The sequence below is a fragment of the Bombina bombina genome, chromosome 7, assembly GCF_027579735.1.
Source record: "Bombina bombina isolate aBomBom1 chromosome 7, aBomBom1.pri, whole genome shotgun sequence".
In the NCBI taxonomy this organism is placed as follows: domain Eukaryota; kingdom Metazoa; phylum Chordata; class Amphibia; order Anura; family Bombinatoridae; genus Bombina; species Bombina bombina.
This window is the reverse complement of record NC_069505.1, coordinates 456,873,211-456,900,723: the sequence shown is the minus strand read 5'-3', so window position 1 is coordinate 456,900,723 and position 27,513 is coordinate 456,873,211. Positions and strand designations below refer to the sequence as shown.

Here is a 27,513-nt window from a genome sequence, read left to right as displayed (position 1 = left end):
TTTTCCTCAGTAGCAGTGTGAGTGGTTTAAGATCTCTTCGTTTGGAGAGTGTTCTTTGAGAGAGGTCTGCGTACACTTGGATGTCAGCATTTTCATATCTGATGGGCTGTTGTTCCCTAGCCAATTTCATTAATTCCTCTTTCACTTGGAAATTTGTGATCCGGATTATAACATCCCTTGGTGGTTGGCCGGTTTGTGGTTTGGGACGCAGCGCCCTGTGAGCTCTATCAATGTCAATTTTTGTTGGCATCTCTTCTTTCTTTAAGGCAGTGAAAAAATCTTGTAGATATTGATCCAAATCTGCTGTTGTGATGGCTTCAGGGATGCCCCGCAGCCTAATGTTGTGACGCCTGCTGCGATTCTCAGCATCGTCGAGTTTGTCTTCAAGCTCAGATATACTTGTGCCTTGCTGCTGGATGACACTCTGCAAATCAGAGATAGCTTCTGTGTGTGCTTCCTGGTTGTTTTCAAGAGTTTCGACTCTATGGCCTATTTCAGAAATGTCTTTTTTAAGGTCAGATATTTCTTCCTTAATGCACTGTTTAACCTGAGTGATTAATGAGGAGAAATCTTTTTTCTCCTGTTAAGTGTAGTCAGTCCACGGGTCATCCATTACTTATGGGATTATATCTCCTCCCTAACAGGAAGTGCAAGAGGATCACCCAAGCAGAGCTGCTATATAGCTCCTCCCCTCTACGTCATACCCAGTCATTCTCTTGCACCTAACTAATAGATAGGACGTGTGAGAGGACTGTTGTTGTTAAACTTACTTTTTATTTCTTCAATCAAAAGTTTGTTATTTTAAACGGCACCGGAGTGTGTTGTTTCTTCTCAGGCAGCATTAGAAGAAGAATCTACCTGAGTTTGTCTATGATCTTAGCGGTCGTAACTAAGATCCACTTGCTGTTCTCGGCCATTCTGAGGAGTGAGGCAACTTCAGAACAGGGGATAGCAGGCAGGGCTCACCTGCAAGGAGGTATGTTGCAGTATATTATTTTCTAAGGAATGGAATTGACTGAGAAAATACTGCTAATACCGATGTAATGTAAGTGCAGCCTTAAATGCAGTAGTAGCGACTGGTATCAGGCTGATATGTATGTATGTATACTCTGAGGTATTTCTGGGGAATGGAATTTCACTAAGAAAATACTGTCTATATTTAAGTAATATTTGAGCCTGCACTGCAGTGAAAGCGACTAGCAGCAGGCTTATAAATGACATTTCATAATTTCATTTTTAAAACGTTTACTGGCATGTTAATCGTTTTTTCTGAGGTACTTGGTGATAAAACTTTATGGGCATGATTTTTACCACATGGCTGTCGTTTGTTTCTGAATAAAATCAGTTTACTGAGCTTCCCCACTGTTGTAATATGAGTGGGAGGGGCCTATTTTAGCGCTTTATTGCGCAGTAAAAATTTAGTCACAGTCTTCCTATTTCTTCCTCCATGATCCAGGACGTCTCTACAGAGCTCAGGGGTCTCCAAAACTAGTTTTGAGGGAGGTAATCACTCACAGCAGACCTGTGATAGTGTGTTTTGACTGTGATAAAAACGTTAATATTAAATTGTTATCCGTTTTTTGGGTATTAAGGAGTTAATCATCCATTTGCTGGTGGGTGCAATCCTTTACTAACTTAATACATTTACTGTAAAAAATTGGTTGCTATAACTATTTTGGTTCATTGTTATTTCAACTGTGACAGTTTTTTTGTGCTTCTTAAAGGCACAGTAGCGTTTTTTATATTGCTTGTAAATTTATTTAGAAAAGTATTTCCAAGCTTGCTAGTCTCATTGCTAGTTTGTTTAAACATGTCTGACACAGATGAATCTCTTTGTTCACTATGTTTAAAGGCCAATGTGGAGCCCAATAGAAATACCTAAAAGGCTTACAGAAATTGTTAACAAGGAGTGGGATAGACCCGGTGTGCCTTTTTCACCCCCTCCTATATTTAGAAAGATGTTTCCAATAGACGCCACTACACGGGACTTATGGCAGATGGTCCCTAAGGTGGAGGGAGCAGTTTCTACTCTGGCTAAGCGCACCACTATCCCGATGGAGGATAGCTGTGCTTTTTCAGATCCAATGGATAAAAAGTTAGAGGGTTATCTTAAGAAAATGTTTGTTCAGCAAGGTTTTATATTACAACCCCTTGCATGCATTGCGCCTGTCACGGCTGCGGCGGCATTCTGGTTTGAGTCTCTGGAAGAGACCCTTAGCACAGCTCCATTGGATGAGATTATAGACAAGCTTAAAGTCCTTAAGCTAGCTAATTCATTTATTTCTGATGCCGTAGTACACTTAACTAAACTTACGGCTAAGAACTCCGGATTCGCCATTCAAGCGCGTAGAGCGCTGTGGCTTAAATCCTGGTCAGCCGATGTGACTTCTAAATCTAAATTACTTAACATTCCTTTCAAAGGGCAGACATTATTCGGGCCCGGTTTGAAAGAAATTATCGCTGACATTACTGGAGGTAAGGGCCATGCCCTGCCTCAAGACAGGGCCAAACCAAGGGCTAAACAGTCTAATTTTCGTGCCTTTCGTAACTTCAAGGCAGGAGCAGCATCAACTTCCTCCGCTCCAAGACAGGAAGGAACTGTTGCTCGCTACAGACAGGGCTGGAAACCTAACCAGTCCTGGAACAAGGGCAAGCAGGCCAGAAAACCTGCTGCTGCCCCTAAGACAGCATGAAGTGAGGGCCCCCGATCCGGAAACGGATCTAGTGGGGGGCAGACTTTCTCTCTTCGCCCAGGCTTGGGCAAGAGATGTCCAGGATCCCTGGGCGTTAGAGATCATATCTCAGGGATATCTTCTGGACTTCAAAGCTTCTCCTCCAAAAGTGTGATTTCATCTTTCAAGGTTGTCAGCAAACCAGATAAAGAAAGAGGCGTTTCTACGCTGTGTACAAGACCTTTTACTAATGGGAGTGATCCACCCAGTTCCGCGGTCAGAACACGGACAAGGGTTTTACTCAAATCTGTTTGTGGTTCCCAAAAAAGAGGGAACCTTCAGACCAATCTTGGACTTAAAGATCCTAAACAAATTCCTAAGAGTTCCATCGTTCAAAATGGAAACTATTCGGACCATCTTACCTATGATCCAAGAGGGTCAGTACATGACCACAGTGGATTTAAAGGATGCCTACCTTCACATACCGATTCACAAGGATCATTACCGGTATCTAAGGTTTGCCTTCCTAAACAGGCATTACCAGTTTGTAGCTCTTCCCTTCGGGTTAGCTACAGCTCCAAGAATCTTTACAAAGGTTCTGGGCTCTCTTCTGGCGGTACTAAGACCGCGAGGAATAGCGGTAGCTCCGTACCTAGACGACATTCTGATACAAGCGTCAAGTTTCCAAACTGCCAAGTCTCATACAGAGTTAGTGCTGGCATTTCTAAGGTCGCATGGGTGGAAGGTGAACGTAGAAAAGAGTTCTCTTTTGCCACTCACAAGAGTTCCCTTCTTAGGGACTCTTATAGATTCTGTAGAAATGAAAACTTACCTGACAGAGGACAGGTTATCAAAACTTCTAAATGCTTGCCGTGTCCTTCATTCCATTCAACACCCGTCAGTGGCTCAATGCATGGAGGTAATCGGTTTAATGGTAGCGGCAATGGACATAGTACCTTTTGCACGCCTACATCTCAGACCGCTGCAATTGTGCATGCTAAGTCAGTGGAATGGGGATTACTCAGATTTGTCCCCTATGCTAAATCTGGATCAAGAGACCAGAGATTCTCTTCTATGGTGGCTTTCTCGGCCACATCTGTAACAACAGACGCCAGCCTGCTAGGTTGGGGCGCAGTCTGGAATTCCCTGAAGGCTCAGGGATCATGGACTCAGGAGGAGAGACTCCTTCCAATAAACATTCTGGAATTAAGAGCAGTTTTCAATGCTCTTCTGGCTTGGCCTCAGTTAGCAACTCTGAGGTTCATCAGGTTTCAGTCGGACAACATCACGACTGTGGCTTACATCAACCATCAGGGAGGGACAAGGAGTTCCCTAGCGATGATGGAAGTCTCAAAGATAATTCGCTGGGCAGAGTCTCACTCTTGCCACCTGTCAGCGATCCACATGCCAGGCGTGGAGAACTGGGAGGCGGATTTCCTAAGTCGCCAGACTTTTCATCCGGGGGAGTGGGAACTTCATCCGGAGGTGTTTGCCCAACTGCTTCATCATTGGGGCAAACCAGATCTGGATCTCATGGCGTCTCGCCAGAACGCCAAGCTTCCTCGTTACGGATCCAGGTCCAGGGACCCGGGAGCGGTACTGATAGATGCTCTGACAGCACCTTGGGTCTTCAACATGGCTTATGTGTTTCCACCCTTCCCGATGCTTCCTCGATTGATTGCCAGGATCAAACAGGAGAGAGCATCGATGATTCTAATAGCGCCTGCGTGGCCACACAGGACCTGGTATGCAGATCTAGTGGACATGTCGTCCTGTCCACCATGGTCTCTGCCTCTGAGACAGGACCTTCTGATTCAGGGTCCTTTCAAACATCCAAATCTAATTTCTCTGAGGCTGACTGCATGGAGATTGAACGCTTGATTCTATCAAAGCGGGGATTCTCGGAGTCAGTGATTGATACCTTAATACAGGCTAGGAAACCTGTTACCAGGAAAATTTACCATAAAATATGGCGTAAATACTTATATTGGTGCGAATCCAAGAGTTACTCATGGAGTAAGGTTAGGATTCCTAAGATATTGTCTTTTCTACAAGAAGGTTTAGAAAAGGGTTTATCTGCTAGTTCGTTAAAGGGACAGATCTCAGCTCTGTCTATCCTTTTACACAAACGTCTGTCAGAAGTTCCAGACGTTCAGGCTTTTTGTCAGGCTTTGGCTAGGATTAAGCCTGTGTTTAAGACTGTTGCTCCGCCGGGGAGCTTAAACTTAGTTCTTAACGTTCTGCAAGGTGTTCCGTTTGAACCCCTTCATTCCATTGATATCAAGCTGTTATCTTGGAAAGTTCTGTTTTTAATGGCTATTTCCTCGGCTCGAAGAGTCTCTGAGTTATCGGCCTTACATTGTGATTCTCCTTATCTGATTTTTCATTCAGACAAGGTAGTTCTGCGTACTAAACCCGGGTTCTTACCTAAGGTAGTCACTAACAAGAATATCAATCAAGAGATTGTTGTTCCATCATTGTGCCCTAACCCTTCTTCAAAGAAGGAACGACTTCTGCACAATCTGGACGTCGTCCGTGCCCTGAAATTTTATTTGCAGGCAACTAAGGATTTTCGTCAAACTTCTTCCCTGTTTGTCGTTTATTCTGGACAGAGGAGAGGTCAAAAAGCTTTGGCTACCTCTCTCTCTTTTTGGCTTCGTAGCATAATACGTTTAGCCTATGAGACTGCTGGACAGAAGCCTCCTGAAAGGATTACAGCTCATTCTACTAGAGCTGTGGTTTCCACTTGGGCCTTTAAGAATGAGGCCTCTGTTGAACAGATTTGCAAGGCTGCAACTTGGTCTTCACTTGACACTTTTTCAAAATTTTACAGATTTGACACTTTTGCTTCTTCGGAGGCTGTTTTTGGGAGAAAGGTTCTACAGGCAGTGGTTCCTTCCGTGTAAAGATCCTGCCTGTCCCTCCCGTCATCCGTGTACTTTTAGCTTTGGTATTGGTATCCCATAAGTAATGGATGACCCGTGGACTGACTACACTTAACAGGAGAAAACATAATTTATGCTTACCTGATAAATTCCTTTCTCCTGTAGTGTAGTCAGTCCACGGCCTGCCCTGTTTTTTTTTTTTTTTTTTTTTTTTTTTTTTAAATTTTATTTATAACCAACACATGGTACAGTGATAAAATGCATATCCGTGACGCACCACGCAGGGTGCAGTAAAATAACATAAGAATAACAAAGCAATTTGGTATACATCTGTATATTTTTACCAGATATAGTAACACGCATTGTTCACATTCATTTTGAGAACTGCAAAAGATGTATATGAGTTGGAAAGTGTTCTAACATATGCATTCCCTTGCACCATGATGTTGGGATTTTATTATTTTTGTAAGCAAACAAACCGACCTAAACCTAATTTAACATAAAATACAAACACACAAACCAAACAAGCAGACTAACCCATTCACACAAATAAGGAGTAAGTAGCCTCTCCATGTAGGTGTTGAGCCGTACAACATAAGTAATCTACTGTACAGTGCCCCATTTCACGTTAGTAGCCAAATTTCCAGAGGCATGGGATAACAAGTTAGGTTACTAAGCAGCTTATATATGCAGCCTGGACTATGTGGAGCTCTAATAAGATCCATGTTAACAGTCTAATGCTGAAAGTGTTACAGTAATGTTTACGTGTATCATCATACAAATTCATGATGGATTCTATGTTGTTAGTATGACATTGGAGTCATTTCGATAGGTTACATAATAGTAGACATGTTTAGAGTAATAGTGTTCTTGGGAAACATGGAAGGGACATGGAGATTCAAAGTGATATTCACTTTTCAGGAATAAGGGTTTTCGGGAGTTGATAAATGTGCACCAAGAGCAGATATACTTTGTCCCTAGGAGGACAGCTAAAAATAAATGAATAATAATAAAAATGAAGCAATGAGAACTAAGTGTCGCACAAGCATACACGCACATAACATAACATAGCCCAACTTAGAAAGCAAGTCCTAGTGGCTGCTGCCCAACAAATAAGCATATTTGATGGAATTGAGCGGCTATATGTTGGCAGTCAAATATGTTGGGCATATTACCATGGTCTAGAGGCTAAGCGAGGAAGGCATTTCTAATATTTTACAGCGTATCGTCAAACATGTTTCACATCAATACGTCACGCAGGGCGAAACCTTGTACAATACACAATGAGATGGGTAAAACCTAAACAAGATTGTGTTGATGCAGGAGTTTCAAATTTCAATTACTGATCTTATGATTAGTTTCTGTGGGATAACTGTATACATCATTGGGGTTTGTATCTTGCAACCTATCATACCTAAACTAAAACAACAATCTAAACTAAAATAAAACAAAACTAATCCCTTAACTTCTTGCGCTAATACCTTGGACATGCAGAGCACCTTGTGAGACCAATGAAAAGCACTTCACTAACCTGAGATACCATGTAGTCTATAAAGTGTTGGCCAGTAAAGACAGCTAGGTGGGCCACTCCCACACTCCAAAAAGTGGTTGCATAAATATTTTGCATGGTGATTAATTAACAACCAGCTTCTTTTTTTTTTAAGGATCTAAAATTAGGGCTGATAGTCGTAAGTACGGTGGTGAGGTGATTACCATGAAGTCAGTGTAGGAGTTGGCCAAGTAAGTGCCTCCAAGTTATGATGCTGTGTTAAGAGAGAGGCAGCCTAGGCCTTTCCCTAGTCAGAGGCTTTGCGCTAATTCAAAAAGGGTGCTTAAAGACTTTTAGGACCTTTAGGACACTGAGATATCGAGATTAGTTCAAAATAGTGTGGTGGTGTCTTAATTTGCTTTTGTTATTGTCAGTAATCAAGTGGCTGTCGCAGAGGATGGGCATATGATAAGTAAATAATTTTCATAAGAGGCGTTCAAAAGTTGCACAGAGTTTACGGCAAATATTGCAAGCTAAGCAGGTGATCTGTAGCCAAAGAGAAAATGCGGCATGTATTTCAAGAATATGAGCAGTATTGGCTGATTTCATAACTACATTACCAAGGATTTCTCGCCATTAGTCTCTTAGACCCTCTAATTTTTAAACTTAATTAAACTAAACCTACATCAAATTAACAAAAAGTAATAAAACATAAAGCAAACAAACAAATAGACCACACAGAGGTACCCAATTCTACTCTAAGGGTAGCAGTTACATGTAAGCAGGGAGACAGGACACTTTCGATCGAAGAGATTGTAATAAACATATAATATTGTTAGTATAGTTAGTGGGGAGGTCAGAGTGGATAAGTGGATGATCCGGCTTTCCCAATGCCATGTATCAGTTAATGAATTTCTTGCAGGGATGAATAAGTTAGTTTAGATAGATAACTATTAGTTCTAACATTTATGACATAGAATAACAGTTATATAACAGTAGCAAGTGTTTAGCACATAGAGACAGTTATAGGGCTTAAAGTAAACATGATAGTCTTGCTACCATAATTAGAGATACACATCGCAATATTCCATGCACTATCCAACTAACTAGGGAGCATTTTAAACTAAGATTAAAAAGTGTTATTAGGAGCAAAGGGATGGCAGCTCAGCCGATTCCAGTACAAAGGCGATGTTCATGTTGCCTGGAGTTCAGAGAAAGCAGCAGCATCAAACCCAGGGCGACTTCCCCAGACTGCTGCGTACAGGATAGAATAGGTTGCCTAGGTTGTGGTGTGTCCAGGGAGTTAAGCCGCAGCGTCTCCCCCTCGCCACACAGGAAGATCGGTGATTGACCGGCACAGTCCCCTTGCCTAGTGCCACTGCTAGCTGATGTTTCCGTGTGACGTTGAAGGAAACTCATCGGATCATAGAAAAGTAAGGCCTGCAGCAGCGTCTCTAAGTCCGAACAGTGTGGCTGAGCTGCAAGCATGACAGCTGGGTCTACCTGCATCCCACAATGTGGCATCACTCCCCCCATGTCCGTTTTACATGCAGTCCAGGGTCGGTGCTCCACAGGGCGGGTTACCAGTTTGTCATCCAGTACCATAGTAGGAGTGTGGATAGGTTCCCAGGGCTGGTCGTGTATCCATGAGCCCTCACTTTCTGGGGCTTGCGGTTCTGGAGCAGGGCATTTTGCTTGGCGATCCGGCTCTGTAAAATATTGTCGCCCAGCAGTATGGGCCAGCTGTATTAGTTTCTCACAGCTGTTAAGTAGGTGGTCAAATTTGGGTGCAAAGGTGGCTAACAGTGTCTCAGCAAGATCTCTCTCTGTAGTCGTTGCCACGTGGGCAGTGAAAGCCGGCACAGGCATGATACGACCACAGTGGGTGTTATAATGTTAGTATGGGGTGCAGCCACTGTGTTAGTATGAATCAGGATTCCAGTATCAGCTGTAGTTCAGTTTTAACAGTGTCCGATTCAGCTGAACTGATGCGCCAACATGGCGGACCACGAGGGTTTCTTGAGTTGCTCCCGGGGGCTAGGGCCGGTGTAATGCCCTGCACTTTCAAAAAGTCGGCTAGCGATGACAGTTTCCAAGTCTCCTAGCAAGACACTTAATGTGGGGAGCTGGATGGCGGTGTAAAAGTGAGAAATAAACGTTATTTGTAGCTCCGACATGCAGAGCTCCCAGCACTTGCTTCCACCCAGCAGTCCCGCCCACCGGAAGTCCCGCCTGCCCTGTTTTTTACGGCAGGTCTAAATTTTAAATTAAACTCCAGTCACCACTGCACCCTATAGTTTCTCCTTTCTCGTTTGGTTTCGGTCGAATGACTGGGTATGACGTAGAGGGGAGGAGCTATATAGCAGCTCTGCTTGGGTGATCCTCTTGCACTTCCTGGGAGGAGATATAATCCCATAAGTAATGGATGACCCGTGGACTGACTACACTACAGGAGAAAGGAATTTATCAGGTAAGCATAAATTATGTTTTTGATGGTAGGGAGTTGAAAAGGGCTGTGGGAATTGTAATATTGTCAGGTGCAGGATCACATTCAGACTCAGAGGAGCTTTGCCCTGAGGTTTGATCTGGGAGATCAGCATTTGCAGAGTTAACATCCTTAGTTTCTAGGGTCTTGAAGAAGGTGTTGACAGTGTGAGAAGTAGCTTTAAGCTGCTTATTGCCTCTACTTGGTTTGCAGCCTTTTTTGGGAGACATTGTGTGCTTCAAGTGCAGTTGCAAATGTAAAAAGCAGGTATGTCCAGAGTCTGAAGCTTAGTGTAAAGGATGTAGAAATAGGTGGTCTGTGAAGATTGTTAAAGATATTTCTGCTGATGGCTGAATAGTTGCTTCGTTTTACACTTTATTTTGTAACAGGGGATCAATTATGCATTGAAGAAAGTATTTTAAAATTTTTACTGAGTATCAGGTCATGTGACCTCGGCTATGAGTGATATTACCCCCTCCAGCCTTTTCTACCAATTTATGCCACAAAACATGCTGTTCCAAGCCTTGTGAAAGTCATATAGCTTTATGTATGCATTGTATAGCAGATCACTTAAATTGGTGGTTCAAGCGTTCCTATTATGTGCAAGCTGGTCTCTTACCGGAATTCCTCATAGCCTGTCTGCTTTGCTTTCCTGCTCTGCGAGGTTGCTGCGTGTGAGTACTTTAGCCTAGGCTGCGGCCTACCACGGAACCGGCCCCCAGTTTGATAGTAAGTGATCGCAATGCGATCGTCTGGTCAGGTGTAGAGTTGGTTAGCGGCAGGTCCGCGGCAGTGATCCGTAAGAGTGTAAGTCTTTTTATTTACGGCAGCAGCCCCAGCCTTCTTTAACTATGGTGGCGAACTCGGCCCATGCAGGAGCGCAGATCATCCGGTGTAGCGGGTGTTGCGACTTAGGATTAAGTCAAAGTTCCTCTAACATAAGGAGCGATATGTCCCCTAACATCCCTGCTATATTTTTTGCTGTTATTTAAAGCTGGCACTAGCCTAAGACGTCTTCACTCAGATGGGGCTCAGGAGCTCTACAGAAAAGCAGCCATCTCCCCTTGTGAAGCAGTTTTTGGTAGAAAAGTACTTCAGGCAGCTGTTTCAGTTTGATTCTTCTGCTTATAATTTCAGTTTTTTTCATTATAAGATTTAAACTTTGTTTTGGGTGTGGATTATTTTCAGCGGAATTGGCTGTCTTTATTTTATCCCTCCCTCTCTAGTGACTCTTGCGTGGAAGATCCACATCTTGGGTATTCATTATCCCATACGTCACTAGCTCATGGACTCTTGCTAATTACATGAAAGAAAACATAATTTATGTAAGAACTTACCTGATAAATTCATTTCTTTCATATTAGCAAGAGTCCATGAGGCCCACCCTTTTTTTGTGGTGGTTATGATTTTTTTGTATAAAGCACAATTATTCCAATTCCTTATTTTTTATGCTTTCGCACTTTTTTCTTATCACCCCACTTCTTGGCTATGCGTTAAACTGATTTGTGGGTGTGGTGAGGGGTGTATTTATAGGCATTTTGAGGTTTGGGAAACTTTGCCCCTCCTGGTAGGAATGTATATCCCATACGTCACTAGCTCATGGACTCTTGCTAATATGAAAGAAATGAATTTATCAGGTAAGTTCTTACATAAATTATGTTTTTTGGTCTAATGAAACTAAGATTGAACTGTTTGTCCTCAATTTCAAGCATTATGTATGGAGTAAACCAGGCACCGCTCATCACCTGTGCAATACCATCCCAACAATGAAGCATAATGGTGGTAGCATAATGTTGCGGGATGTTTTGCAGCAGCAGTGACTCTGGGACTGGTCAGGTTTGAGGGAAAGCTGAATGCAGCAAAATACAGAGACATCCTTGACGAAAACTGCGTCCAGAGAGCTCAGAACCTCAGAGTGGGCTAAAGGTTCACCTTCCAATAGGACAATGAACGTAAGCACACAGCCAAGACAATGCAAGAGCCACTTCAGTCAGTGGGGAGATACTGAACATACAGGACATGTGACTGAGAGCTATAAGTTACCTGAAATACTGAAGGAGGACGGGCAGCCAGGTGGGCGGAACTACGTTGTGCGCCTGAGCATGGTTGAATAGCTCTGGTAGTTCACGCTTGGTTTGATGACCTGGCGTGGGATGGTAGCTGGAATGCTAGGCCAAAGCTTATCCCAGACTCCACAGGCGGGATACCGGAGACACTTGACCTCACACACCACTTCTGTCTTTTTTCTCTATGCGGAACTTCGAAGCAGGGGCTTCATGTGACAGAGCTGCTGAAGCTACGAAGATATCACTGCCGGGTAAATTCACTAAGGGTTGTGTTGTGTACCCTTTGTATGTCCTCTGACGCCATATAATTGGTACACTACTCGACTTTATTGGATCTGTGGAGGCGTTGGGCCTAATCTGCTGGAGACTAACTAAGCAAAACCATGATCAGCAACATCAAAGATAAGTAATATTTCCCTTTGATTTCTTTATTTCATAATGCTTATAGCATCAGATACCACGCATTTAGTACAAGTGATGGGACATTACAAACATTGCATTATTTGTCCTCTGCTATACAAAAGCATTATTTAAACCCAAGGAACAACTAGCCCTGTAATTGTATTTTGGTGAGTGGCTTTTGTGCCTGAAAGACTTTCTTTTTTAACTGATTATTGCACAATTGTCTATCTGGATGTATAAAAGTGGCTAACATCCCTGAATGTACTTACAGTCAGCATCTAGGTTGGATTCCTGTGAAAACTAAGTTTAGGGCAACTCAAGGAGAAGTATTTGGCTTAATCTCAATCTCTGTCCTATTCTCTTTTGTCCCATATAAGATATATTTAAGATGGATGAATATATGTTCAATCATTTGGGGTTGCATGTATAGTTTGTTCAATTTTTAAATGAAGCTGTGTTTGAGATATAACCTTTACTATATAGTTTCAGCTTGATGGGAATGCATTAAATCAGAATCTACATTATTGTTTATAAAGGTGGATTCATTGCAGATACCAAACACATGGCCAAGATCTTTTTTGGATTTGTCACAGACCGTATTGCTGGTATTATGGTATACGTGACAATTGCGTATAGACACTCATTTGTTTAAAATAAATTTCTTTCCTAAGATATGTAGTGTTCCCGACGTCATCCATTAGTAGTGGGAATATCACTCCTGGCCAGCAGGAGGAGGCAAAGAGCACCACAGCAAAGTTGGTAAGTGTCACTCCCCTACCCATAATCCTCAGTCATTCTCTTTGCCTCTGTCAATGGAGGAGGTGAAGTTTCGGTGTCTGAAGAAAATTGGATTTCTTTCTCTACAAGCAAGATTTTTGGGTCTAGCCGTAGTCCACGTTAATCTCTTCAGTAGAGTAGTGGTGGCTTTAAAGCAGTTAGAAAAGCAAGCAAGGCCCACCTCACAATTTTCTAACATGTTTGCTGCCCATGGTATAGAAACCAGAGTAGGTGTACTCTGTTCTTTCTTTTTTCTACAGGTCTCTGTAAGGAGTATGTGTCCTTTCACGCCTTGTAAGCTGTTTACCTGCCGGACAGCTAGATTTGCAGGTAAGTGCCTTTGTCTTCTAGGTTATGGAGACTTGCACTATGAAGAGTTTTCCTGCAGTTATTTTGGGACATATTAATCCTTTGGAAAGGGTTTTATTTGGCAGTGGCAGGCACTTATACATGTGTAAGACTTAAGGGGTTAATTTCCTTATCTTGTGGGAATCATCCCCAGAGGCTGTCTTTATAGTTTTGTTTATTGCAGAACTTTCTGTTTCTCCGTTTATACGTAGTCTCTGAAGGAGTTTTTGTTTTTTACATGTATGGAGTTTATTGGGTCAGTCTTGGAACAAGGCAAGCGTTATTTAGCAGGTGCTTAGAACTAGGCAAGCGTTACTTAGCAGATGTTTAGATTTAGCTCAGTGGTAAAGTGCCTACCTCAGAGTCTTATCTAGCTGTCTTTTTCCCTAAATGTTTTGTGGAAATGAAGCGCGCTGTTAGTTTATAGTTGCGCACTTCATTTCTTTGTCAATCACGTGACCCCGCCCCCTTCTCCGGCTGAGAACAGAGCGCCACCATTTTTAGCTGTCTTTGAGCTAACGGATAGGTTTTTGTATTAAATGTGCAGATATGTTTTCCTGAACTCGTTTATTCTCCTGAACTCGAGGGAAGCTTTGCTTGCAGTAAAGTTAGGCTCTCTGCATTGTTTGATACAGCGAGTATGGGGATGCACATTAATAAAAACGATCCTGTAAATTATCTTAAAGTGAAAATGCTTATTTATTCTGGTTGAGACTTTAATAAATATAGATAAGTTTATTGAGCATGGGTATGGAACAGGAGTCTGTTCCTATGTATAAATGCTTATCTTGTCTTGGGGTCCCAATTGTTTTATTATGCAATTATGTCCCTCATGTTTAGGAAATTCTATATATAAATAAAGATAAACTTTTTCTTTTGAGCCTCATGTCTCTCAGGATAATGCTGGTCAGGCATTGCCACAGCTTTCTCCTCTAATGTCCCAAGCCTCAATGGCTACACATATAGTGCCCTGCAATTCGTCTCAGCCTCCTGGAGGAGTTTATGTGCTATCAGATTTTGCGGCACAGATATCTTCGGCAATATCTTCAGCGTTAATCTCAGATTCAAACAGTATAATTCCTTCATCTGATACTGAAGAGGTAAACTTCAGATTTAAGCCTGAACACCTTTGTGTATTGCTAAGAAGGTATTGGCTACTTTTGGACGACTTCGATACCCCTATCGTTTTCTACCCTAAAGAATCTAGTAAACTCAATAAATTCTATGATTTTCCTTCCTCTGTGGAAGTGTTTTTTGTTCCAGACAGTGTATTGGAGATTATTCACAGGAATGGGAGAATCCAGGGATGCTGTTCTCCCCGTCTCCTGTCTTAAAAAAGATATTTCCTGTTGCTAACTCCATTAAAGATTCTTGGTGCAAGGTGCCTTAGTAAAAGGTTTTTTTTTCTACTCTAGCTAAGAGAAATATGATCCCTTTAGAGGATAGCTGTTCCTTTAAGGATCCCTTGGATAAGATACTGGAGGATTATGTGAAGGAGATGTATGTTCATCTAGGACTTCAATGGCAACCTGCAGTTTGTATTGCCACAGTAGCAAGTGCGGCATCTTATTGGTGTGACGCCTTGTTTGAATCATTTTTAGTATAAACTCCTTTGGAGGAGATACAAGACAGGATTAAGGCTCTCAAACTAGCCAATTCCTTTATTTCTGATGCTAGCATGCTAGTTATTAGACTGGGAGCCAAGATGTCTGGCTTCACTGTCCTAGCCGCAGGGCAATGTGGCTTAAATTCCTTGTTGGGTCCTGGTCTGGCAGAAATAATTTCTAATTTTTTGGGTGGAAACGGGCCTTTTCTACTACAAGACAAGAAGAGCAGACCTAAAGGACGTTAAAGTCCTTCTCTCCCTCTTCCAAGCAGAAAAAGTCCAAGTCTTCTTGGAAGCTTAATCAGACTTGGACCAAGGGATATCAATTATAGTATCCTTCAGCTGAGTCTAAGTCAGCATGAAGGCTCTGCCCCCGGTCTGGGATCGGATCGGGGGGGGGGGGCAGACTTCTCTATTTGATTAAGCATGGAAACGAGATGTCCCAGATCTTTGGGCTGTGGACATAGTATCTCTGGGTTACAAAATAGAATAGTTCCAGTGCCAGTAAGGGAACAGGGCCTAGAATTCTGTTCAGATATGTTTGTGGTTCCCACAAAAAGAGGGAACTAATCGACATTCTAGACCTGAAGTGTTTCAACAAGTTTCTCAGGGTACTGTCCTTCAAAATGGAAACCATTCTTTCTTTGGTCCAAGAGGCTCAGTTCATGACGACCATAGACCTGAAGGCTGCGTATCTTCATGTTCCCATCCTTATGGATCATGCCGAGTTCTTCCCTTTGCTCTTGCCATAGCTCCCAGAATTTTCTACAAAGTTTTGAGGGTTCGCTTGGCAGTGATCAGGTCTCGGGGATTTGCAGTGGTACCCTACCTGGATGACATATGGGTTCAGGCGCCATCTTTTTAACGAGCAAACTTCATTCAGAGATCCTGTTGTCTTTTCTATGTTCCCTCGGGTGGAAAGTGAATCTGGGAAAGAGTTCCCTTGTTCTAGCTACAAGGGTAGTATTATTAGGGACTTAATATATTCCCTATCTATAAAAAAAATTCTAACAGAGGTCAGAAAATCTAAAATTCTCTCCTCTTGCCTCTCTCTACAGTCTACTGTTCGGTCATCAGTGGCTCTATGTATGGAGGTACTTAGTCTGATGGTCGCTTCCATGGACATATTTTCTTTTGTTCGATTCCATTTAAGAGCTCTGCAGTTATGCATGTTCTGTCAATGGAGCATCTGTATCATGGCACATGCTTTCTGACCTTCCTGGGTGATTGTGGCCACGGACGCCAGCCTGCTGTTAAAGGCACAGGGACTAGGGATTCAGGAAGAGTCTGCTCTCCCCTTAAACATCTTGGAGTTGATAGCGATTTACAATGCTCTGATGACTTGGCCTCAGTTGTCCTTAGCCCGGTTTATCAGGTTCCAGTCAGACAACATCGACGAACTCGGAGTTCCTTATCCATAAGGGAGGTGGCTCAGATTATTCAGTGGGCGGAAGCTCGCAATTGTTGTCTGTCTGCCATCCACATTCCAGGAGTGGGCAACTGGGAAGCGTATTTCCTGAGCAGACAGACATTTCGTCCCGGGGAGTGGACTCTCCATCCGGAGGTGTTCTCCAGGTTAACCCTCAAATGGGGGGTGCCAGAGTTGGATCTGATCGCGTTTCGGGCAAGAACGTCAAACTTCTAAGGTATGATTCGAGGTCAAGAGATCCGCAGGCCGCCCTGATAGATGCTCTGGCGGTTCCTTGGGACTTCAATCTAGCATACCTGTTTCCTCCGTTTGCGCTCCTTCCACGAGACATTGCTCGTATCAAACAGGAGACAGCGTCGGTAATTCTAATAGCTCCTGCATGGCCTCGCAGGATCTGGTACGCAGACCTAGTGAAGATGTCATCTCTGCCACCTTGGTGGTTACCTCTGAGGAAGGACCTTATAACTCTGTGTCCATTCCTCTATCCAAATCTCGTTTCTCTGAAGCTGACTGCTTGGAGATTGAATACTAAGTTCATTGAGACCATGCTGCAGGCTTGCAAGCCTGTTACTCGTAAAATTTACTATAAGGTACGGCGTAAATACCTTTATTGGTGTGAATCTAAGGGCTACTCTTGGAGTAGGGTCCAGATTCCTAGAATTTTGACTTTTCTCCAGGAAGGTCTGGAGAAAGGATTGTCAGTCAGTTCTCTGAAATGTCAGATTTCTGCATGATCTATTTTGTTACTCAAGCGTCTGGCGGACGTGCCTTGGAGCCTTATCCTTTTTCTTAAAGTTTTGCAGCAGGCTATGTTTGAGACAATGCATTCCATAGATATCATGTTGTTATGTTGGAAGGTTTTGTTTCTTATTGCTATCTCTTCTGCTTAAAGAGTCTCAGAGTTCTCGCATTATCTTATCTTTCATGCAGATAAGGCGGTCATGCGTACTAAGTTGGGATCTCACCCTAAAGTGGTTTCGGATAGAGATATTAATTGTTGTTCCTTCTCTCTGTCCTAATCCTTTTTCTCATAAGGAACATCTGTTGCACAACTTGGATTTTGTGTGTGCTCTAAATTACTACCTATAGGCGACTAAGGATTTTCACCAGTCCTCTGCCCTGTTTGTTTGTTTCTCAGGAAAGTGTAAGGGTCAGAAAGCTACTGCTACTTCTCTTTCTCTCTGGTTGAAGTATGATTCGTTTTGCTTATGAGACTGCTAGTCAGCAGCCTCCTGAGAGTATTACAGGTCATTCCACGAGGGCTGTCTCCTCTTCTTGTACTTTAAAAAATGAAACTTTGGTGGAACAGATTTGCAAGGCTGCGACTTGGTCTTCTCTGCATACTTTTTCCAAATTTGATACTTTTGCCTCAGCTGAGGTTTCTTTTGGGAGAAAGGTTCTTCAAGCGGTGGTGCCTTCTGTTTAGGTCTGCCTGTCTTGTTCTCCCTCCCTAGTCATCTGTGTCCTCTAGCTTGGGTATTGGTTCCCACTAATAATTGATGACATTGTGGACTCTCCAAAATTAATGCTTACCTGATAAATTTCTTTCTTTCTGGATAAGGAGAGTCCACAACCCCCCCCCCCCTTAATTTAAGACAGTTATTTTTTACTAAGCATCAGGCACCTCTACACCTTTGTGTTATTCCTTTTTCCATTTCCCTTCGGTCGAATGACTGGGGATTATGGGTAGGGGAGTGACACTTAACAGCTTTGCTGTGATGCTCTTTGCCTCCTCCTGCTCTCCATATCCGGAAAGAAAGAAATTTATCAGACAAGCATAAATTTTGTTTTTCTGAATCTTATTTTTGGCTCACTATTCATTATCTCATATAAGCTACACATAAGTTGGGTCAGAGTGATTGAAGATGTATATGCAATATTAGACTGCTGAGTAAAGTTTTCTCAGGGATATAATTCTTTCTTAACACTGCGGACTTGCTTTACCAGACTCTGTACCGTTGCTTATAAAATTGGATGACAGAAGATTCTGAATAGATTGTTCCGTCCTCTCTTCTGTTTGACAACTGCTCACCTATATCTAAGGAACTTGGTTCTCTTCGAGGTCTAATTGCCTTCCTTGCTACTATTGTGTTGTGCTGAGAAAAGATTATTCTGCTTGGGAAAAATGACTCAAATTTCAACCAATGTGAACTTTCAGGATGTTATTTTGGAGTATAAGTTTATTAGTTAAACAGGGTCTGGTTTGAATTTTTTCCTTTTTTTTAATCTCACAATGCGCACATAGAAAGGAATTTATATATCTTCCACATTCCATTTAAACACTAGACTTTTATTTTGTTTTGCTTATTTCCAAGCTCCCGTTAAAGAACTGACTTGGTAGTTTTTATATTTAATACACTTTGGCCTAGATTATGAGTGGAGAGCAATATCTCGCTTGCATAAATGTGTGCTCGTATTACAAGTCACGCACAATGCGAACGCGACCGGTATTCAGAGGAAAAAAGGAGTTGCCTTTTTATTCAGGAAAACTCTGCAGTATAAAGTAAATAAGAAGATATTACATGACCAGGGAAGATATATTATTACATTATTTTTTGGAACTCTTTAAAGAACTTATTAGCAGGTTACCCCTCTCGAAAAGTCTTTATTGGAGGAGATTTCAACATGGTCCAGTCTTTGCCTTTAGATAGAAAAAAGAGTCTTAACATATGTCCTTGCTCGTCATCTCAAGAATCTAAAATGGTTAAGTCATTAATGTATAATCTAGAGTTGATTGATATCTCAGTGTCTCTGTGACACTGCTCTTTCTTGGATTCACTTCTATCTTTCTCACAGGTCTTTTTCTGTGTCATTTGCCGGCGACTCCTCTCCAATGTTTCTGTCTGTTGGAGTACCTCAAGGATCTGTTCTGGTTCCTCTACTCTTCACCATTTATACTTCTTCGCTGGGTAAACTTATCAACAGTTTTGGTTTCAAATACCACCTCTATGCTTATAAGGATTCCGCTTCATGTTTTACCTATGCCTTTCCCATTCACCTTATGTATGGATTCCGCTCCATGTTTTACCTATGCCTTTCCCATTCACCTGACTTCAGCCTTACCTGTACTTAAGGCATCAGCTGACTGCAGACAGGTGCTTAATTATTAAGTTTCTAGACTAGCTCTGAAGCGTGTCTGTTTTCCACTTGCTGAATCAGCTACTACATTGGGATTACTTATTTTTTACTGCCGGTTCATATGCTCATTTTGCCTACAGAAAGTTTTACAGAGGCAAGTTTTTCTTTTTAGCGTGCACGCTACAACATAGACTTGTTTCATACTGCAGTGTGTTTGCTGCCTTCTCCCTCTGAGTTGCTATCTCATCTGAGCCACTGAAGCGTTTCTCACACACCGGACTTCAACCTCTCTTCCACTGCAACACAGTGCAACTCATCTACAAACAACCTCCCACGGACTAAGTACAAGGACATCTCAGAATTAATTCCGCTTCTATTACACACCATCCGGTGACTGGGGGTAAGCACTGTAGTTACTTTAAGCTGTGCTGTACAAATAAACCTTGAACTTTGCTTTTCCCTGCTGCTCTACTGACCGCAAGACTATCAGCACATGTGTATACCGTTCTGTGACAAACTAACTAATAGTGTCTAAAACTGAGAGTTACACTTCACACTGAACTGTTATATCTTACTCCAGCACTAATATCAACACTACCTGCTTTCTGGAACTCTGCTTTTCTTTATCAAGATTTATCATACTGGGAGCTAGCTGAACTCTAAAGATTGCTACTAAGAAATTGATTTATTTTTTTATATTTCTTCTGATCCAGCCTTTGTTTATGTCTATACTATTGCTGTGACGTTCAACAGCATATGTGATTTACATCATTCGTTGCCAGACAAGTTTCTGATCTGCAATTCAATTACTTGAGAATAACAACTTCACTGAAAGCAGCTTGGTCTATGCTGTTCAATAGTCCATTTGCCAAAAGTGATACAAATCATTTATTTTGCATACTCTGCAGTTGTGATCCATCCTCACTCTCTACTAAATCCTTATAATGCTGATGACATCCAGTTCTACCTCTCCACCCGTGCTCTCCCTCTGTCCTTTCTCATGTCAGCGACTACTTATCTAGTATTTCTTCCTGGATGGCCTCTCACCACCTAAAGATTAACATGTCCAAGACTGAGCTCCTTCTAATCCCCCCTCTAGCTCTACGCCGACTTCTGACTTTTCTATCCCTATCGACGGCATCACCATCTCCCCATTGCCCCAAGTCCGCTGCCTCTGAGTTACACTTGACTCAAATCTATCCTTCGTCCCCCACATCGCTTTCTTCATCCTGCTGCAACTACCTACGGAATATTTCCAAGATTTTCCCTTTTCTGAGCGCTAACACCACAAAGCAAATAATCCACTCCCTTGTTATTGCTCGACTTGACTACTGCAATAACCTACTTCCCGCCTTTCCCCCCTTGAATCCATCCTAAAGGCTTTTGCCAGGCTAATCCACATTTCCCGTTGCTCTGTATCTGCTGCACCTCTCTGCGAGTCCATTCATTGGCTCCCCATTCACAGCAAAATTAAATTCAAAATCCTCACCTTTACATACCAAGCTCTCACCAACGCCGCTCCCCACTACCTATCCTCTCTAATCAACAAATATACTCCAGCCCGCCCACTAAAATCCAACAATCACCTCTTCCCATGCTAGACTGCAGGACTTCTGTCGTGCAGCACCTACGCTAGGGAATAGGGCCCTCAAATCCTCCTGTATATGTTTGTAAATTTTGTCCGGTCTATTACAAGTTTTATATCATTGTTTTATATAAATGAATTGTTTCCATGGACAGCGCTGCAGAATATGTTGGCGCTTCATAACTCACTCACTTTTCAGAATTTACATGACCTTGATTGGCAACCCTTTAATAACGGTTGTTCACAGGGTGAATATCTTTCCCTTTATTACTCATTCCCCAGCTTTGCATTAAACACTGTTATATTAATACACTGTTCACCTCTGTGATTACATTGTATCTAAGCCTCTGCAGACTGCCCCCTTATTTTAATTCTTTTGACAGACATGCATTTTAGCCAATCAGTGCTGACTCTTAACCCTTTAAGGACACAGCTTTCAGTTTGCTCAATTGTTTTATGACGGAAAAATTCCGTCATATGTCCTTAAGAGGTTAAACAACTCCACTGGAGTGAGCACAATATTATCTATAAGACACAAATGAACTAGCACTGTCCAGCTGTGAAAAACTGTCAAATGCATTGAGATAAGAGGTGACCTTCAAGGGATTAGAAATTAGAATATGAGCCTACCTAGGTTTAGCTTTCAACAAAGAATATCAAGAGAACAAAACAAATTTGATGATAAAAGTAAATTGGAAAAATGTTTACAATTACATGCTCTATCTGAATCATGAAAGTATGATTTTGACTAGACTGTCCCTTTAAGTATGGATCATTTGTCCTTGCTATTCAAGTTAATGGGGTTAATAACCCAAGTTGTACTGACCTTAAAGGGACACTGAACCCAAATTTTTTTCTTTCATGATTCTGATAGAGCATGACATTTTAAGCAACTTTCTAATTTACTCCTATTAATATTTCTTTGTTCTTTTGCTATTTTTATTTTAAAAGCAGGAATGTAAATCTTAGTAGTCAGCCCATTTTAGGTTCAGCACCATGGATAGTGCTTGCTTATTGGAGGCTTACATCTACCCACCAATAAGCAAGCATAACCCAGGTTCTCAACCAACAATGGTCAAGAGAATGAAAAAATTAATAATAGGAGTAAATTAGAAAGTTGCTTAAAATTTTATACTCTATCTGAATCAAAGAAGAAAAAAATCAGTGTCCCTTTAATTGTTATCTTAGTATTGCACATTGGCTATATATGATTTTTTATAGCAAATGGTTTATTCCTCTCAACAGAGGGGAGGAGTATTTGTGTGTGTTTGTTTTTACTTATGTTTTAATTATTTGTATGTTTGTATAGCACCTTCTTTTATAATTTTGGGTTAATATTTTTACGATTTTGAAATACATGTTCACTTGGATCATTTTGTCTAGAGAGGGGTTTAGGTGCCACGTTCAAGTTTTTGGTGAGATTGGCCAGGCGACGGTTCCTTTATTTTCTATTACATTATGTTCACTATACAGTTATTTTAAACATATATTTACTTTTTTATATGACATGATAATCTAATATGTATTAAATCATCATTACAGGTGAAGTACACGTGGTATAAATGTGACATTTAAAAAAAAAAATAAAGCTGAATGCTTTGTGCGCACAAGCAATAGTTATAAACAGTAGTTTTGAAACTGAAATAATTGTATTACTAAAATTGTCTATGAACACAATTTTAAAAGCTATAAATACATTAAAGAAAAATAATAGGTAAACAATTATAACGTTCATTTATATTTATTTTAGTGATTGACAAATATGTAATGCTGTGGAATTCTTAGAAACAAATTCTCTAACTTCTAGTAAACTGCCCTTAAAGGGACATTACACACAAATTGTAAACTACATGAATATAAACCATCATATTTAAGAATGATTTTGCAAAGAAAACTGTAGCTTTATTTTGTCAAATGAGTATATTGTTTTATGTTTATTATTTTCACAGATTTCCATGTTCCCCAGAACAAAAGAACCTCTGCTAACCAATCATAAACTAATATTTTGGTGTAGCCTACACTCTTGTATTCCCTTAAGGAGGTTTAGCACTGATACAACTTAGTTGCTATTGCAGGGAATGATTTCCATATCATGATTGTTGATGCAAAACTGATAATCCACCTTTTTAAGAGCGTGTGATGCAATAGAAGCTTAGGGAGTGAAGGAAAAGTAAACAAAAGCTCACAAAATGCATAAAAGTATTAAACTAAGCCTCTTAGTTTAATACTTTTATGCATTTTGTGAGCTTTTAAAAGTTAAACAAGCACACACTTTTTAGATGTATTTTAAAGCAAAATGTTGCAAAATAAATAATGAATGTATATTGTGATAATGTTCAACTTGCAATAATGAAACAATTTATACGTTGTTGAAATGTCAAGTTTAAGACTTAGCATAATGACTGGGAAAAGGTGAGGGGACATAGCTGGTTCTTTACCCTTGTAGTAGACACAAATTTAGAACAGTTAAATTGTTCTCAAGATAAAATAATATCATTAATAAATAACAGTACCCCCAATGTATTTCTTAACAGGTGAATTCACAAACTGCAATAATCCTCGTTGTGGTCTGAGTACTGATGCTTCTTTCAGCTTTTTTCAAAATCAAAGAAACCACATGAAAAATGTATGTTCTGAATGTGGGAAATGTTTTACCTGGAAATCACAACTTATTACTCATCAAAAAATTCATACAGGAGAGAGAGAATTTTCATGTTCTGAGTGTGGGAAATGTTTTATCCAGAAATCATCTCTTAATAATCATCTAAAAATTCATACAAGAGAGAGAGGATTTTTTTGCTCTGAATGTGGAAAACATTTTATCAAGAAATCAGATCTTATTGACCATCGGAAAATTCATACAGGCGTGAAAGCATTTTCATGTTCTATCTGTGGACGATCTTTTACTCTAAAATCAAATCTTATTATGCATCAAAAAATTCATACAGGGGAGAAAGGGTTTTCGTGTTCTGAGTGTGGGAAATGTTTTACTCAGCAATCAACTCTAAATAATCATCAGAAAATTCATACAGGAGAGAAACCATTTTCATGTTCTAACTGTGGGAAATGTTTTACTATAAAATCAAATCTTATTATGCATCAGAAGATTCATACAGGGGAGAAAGGCTTTTCATGTTCTGAATGTGGGAAATGTTTTACTCAGAAATCAACTCTTAATAAGCATCTGAAAAGTCATATAGGAGAGAAAGCATTTTCATGTTTTGACTGTGGAAAATGTTTTGCACAAAAATCAGGTCTTATTAGGCATCAGAAAATTCATACAGGGGAGAAAGGATTTACGTGTTCTGACTGTGGGAAACGTTTTACTCAGAAATCAACTCTTATTGGCCATCTGAAAATTCATACGGGGGAGAAAGCATTTGTATGCTCTGAATGTGGGAAATGTTTTACACAGAAATCAAATCTTATGACCCATCAGAAAAGTCATATTAAGGGAAACTTAACATTGTAAGTGCAAAAGGTGACATGTAGTCCTTATCTGCACAATATGTCAATAAAAAATAACTATGTTAAATAAAAAAAACTGAATTATTTTCCATTTTTTGCTTCTTTTAGAAAGGTTACCTTATACTATTATAGATCCATAAAAGTTTTGACTACAGAGTTGACAAATAAATGCACACTGTATTGTTTACAACTTTATTAAAATTGTAATAAAACAATAAAATGCATTTTACCCTCACGGTTTGCTGTAGATTGCTTGAATGGTTTGAATCAGCTGGGGGGCAATATATCATTTATTTTTAATGACACAGTGAATCCACTGGATCATCAATTACTCTTGGGAATATCACTCCTGGCGAGCAGGAGGAGGCAAAGAGCACCACAGCAAAGCTGTTAAGTATCACTTCCCTTTTCACAAGCCCCAGTTATTCTCTTTGCCTTAGGTGCAAGGAGGAGGTAAATGTTTAGGTGTCTGTTAATGATTCTTCTATCAAGAGTTTTTATTTTGTAAGCCTGGGCAAGCTTGCTCTAATCTTCCCTTATGTACTGGGTGTAGCCGTACTCCACGTTAGTCTCTTCAGCAGGGCAGTGGTGGCTTTAAAGCAGTTAGGAACTTGTGGAGGAGGCTTCACTGCGTTTTGCTAACATGTTGCTGCCCTGGTATAGAAAGTATGAGTAGGTTTACTCTATCCTTTCTTTGGTTACAGGTCTCTGTGAGGAGTGGCATCCTTGCAAACTTTGTAAGTCGTCATCCTGCCGGACGACCAGACTGCAGGTAAGTGCCATTTTGTCTTCTGGGGCTAGGAGGCTGGCACTAAAGGGGTTAAGTGCCCTGTCTGCTCTTAATGTGGGACAAATATCCTTATGAAGGATAGGTATGGCAGTGTACAGGCACTTGAATTGTATGTGACTGGAGACTTAGGGGTTAATCCACATCATGGAAGGGGTTAACCATCATTTTATTAACTTTTTGAACGTTTTACGATCTATCCCTGGTACTCCTATGGTTACAGTTCCATGGGAAGGGATTAATCTTATTTCCTTTGAGATAAGTGTAAGAAAGTCTTTAGGGGTTAATTCCTTAATCTTTCCTGCTGCATGATTTAGGTATCGCTTGTATGTTTGGCAGCCCTCCCTGGGTCCCCTATGTTAAGTTAACCTTTTTTAGTTGTAGGGGACTGTTAGGAGAGCGCGTTTTTCTTAAATAGTGCCATTCCTATGGGGCTGGAGACATGTCACGCTGTTCGGAAGGCAGTGATGTCAATTACACACTGGGAAGATGTAGTTCTATTCCAGTCTAGCGCATGGAAGTGTTTTTTGCTGCAGGAACTCCTTTTGTGTTTAGAGGAGACTTTGGTCAAGTTTTTTTGATACTTTCAGCGGAGAAAGGCGTTTCTTCTCGGAAGCGGAGTGGCGCCATTTTTAGACCTTACCGGGTTTCTGTTTAGGGACTCTGCCTTGTTCTCCGGACTGAGAACGGAGTGGAGTCGTTGTTTGATTGAGATGGCATTGCTAAGTAATGAGAGCTCCACTTAGATCTCTCTCTCAACTTCTAAGCGCTGCAGTTGTAAAATGTAAGCAGCTATAGACCGTACATAAAGAAGTGTCCGTGTATCAATAAAATTCAATATTAGGTCCCAGTATGAATCATATGGACTGGGAACTCGTTTTTTTTTATTATAAGAGTTTGTTTGTATCATCAATAAGGTGTATTGGCTCTGGAGGTACATTATGTTCATTATTAGATTAACTCTTTAAAGAAATACAAATTTTCTTTGGTAGAGTCTGGTACATCTAAGAATTAGTTTAAACATTTATTTTTTCTGTACCTCTGGTTTAGCAAATGCTATTAAATGTACAGATTGGTTTGAACTTCATGTCTCCCAGGGTTATGCTGCTAAGGCACTGCCACAGCTTTTTCCTTTAACGTCCCAAGCCTCTATGGCATAACATGCGGCTCCTCTCAATCTCCTGGAGGAGTCTATTTGCTTACAGAAATTGCAAGCTCAGGTATCTTCTGCGGTATCTGCGGCTTGGTCTATTTTCCTTTCATACTGGAAAAATACAAGAGGACATTTATAGTCTCAGATAAGAGGGTTTCTGCTCCACATACTGCTACGCAGGTTTGTCTTCTTTTAAGTTAGTGAGGAAAATTCACCGGTAGTTTCTGAAGCTGAAATCTCAGATCTGGACAGTTATTGAAGTGGTATCCTTCAGATGTATGCTTCAAAATCTCTTATTATATTCAGGAGGTTTTAGCTGATTGGACGACACAGATTCCCTATCGTTGTCAACCCTTCAGAGTTTTTGTGAACTTTATCAGTTCTATATTTTTCTTTCGTCTCTGGAAGGGTTCTAGACGTGCTGTGAGATGTTCACAGGATTGTTATAGAGAATCTGGGGCTATTCTCCCTGTGTCACGTCCTTTTAAGGATTTCCTGTCGCTTTCTCTCTTTAAATGCACGGTGTCCTTAGTAGAAGGGAGCTTTCTACATTATCTCAAAGAACTTGGATCTCTGTGGAGTTAATCTAGCTATCTTTCTGACATAGGTAAGAAGCTGGAGACTTAATTGTTAATTTAGAGCAACATCCATTTTTTCTAGACCTGACGGTACTAGCCGCCGGGCATCGTGGCTGAAAATTCGTCAGCTTAGAAGCCTACCTGTAAGGTACAGCTTTAAGCCTTTTTTCTCTGCAGTTGCAGTTTCAATATTTATTTTTCCTCCAAATCCTTTCAAGGATGAGAGTTTGTTCAGCCTTTTTTCTGGCGTTGTAAGGGAGATTTGGTGTAGTGGTTTGAACCAATGCACCTGAGGCAGGGGGTTGTGGGTTTGAACCCAGGTAAAGCTTCTGCTTTCCCATCCAAGAACGTCAAGAGAGTAGGAAGTACAATTTAAGATTGCTCCCGAGGGCAGTTTTTCTCTTTCTAGTATCTCTAGAATACAGGTGTGATGAGAGACATCCCTTGGACTGGATTCAGGACCTTTCTCTCTGGGAGTGATAGTTCCGTCCTAGTTTGGAAGCGGAGTTTAGACACTTGCCTTAAATAACTCGGGAGTATCCTTTTTCTTTAGTTCTAGAGGGCCAGTTCAGAACAAACAAGGACCTGAAGGTTTTATTGTTTTTTTGACGAGTCAGCTGTAGTAGCCTGATTATTAGCTTAGCTGCCTAGCAAGCGGAAGGTTTGCAGTTTGAAACCAGCTGCAGCTATTTGCACTTTGAATGT

At 41.0% G+C, this 27,513-nt stretch overlaps 1 protein-coding gene across 2 annotated transcripts in view; it reads left to right on the top strand.

Moving 5' to 3' along the window:
• Positions 1-24,525, top strand: part of LOC128666711 (oocyte zinc finger protein XlCOF6.1-like) — a 101,987-nt gene extending 77,462 nt beyond the window's left edge. For both annotated transcript variants that reach the window (XM_053721453.1, XM_053721452.1), the window contains exon 7: positions 23,357-24,525. In XM_053721453.1, the coding sequence (XP_053577428.1) occupies positions 23,357-24,294 (938 nt within the window). In that variant the 3' untranslated portion in view covers positions 24,295-24,525. The remainder of the gene's footprint in view (positions 1-23,356) is intronic.
• Positions 24,526-27,513: the final 2,988 nt, after the last annotated feature.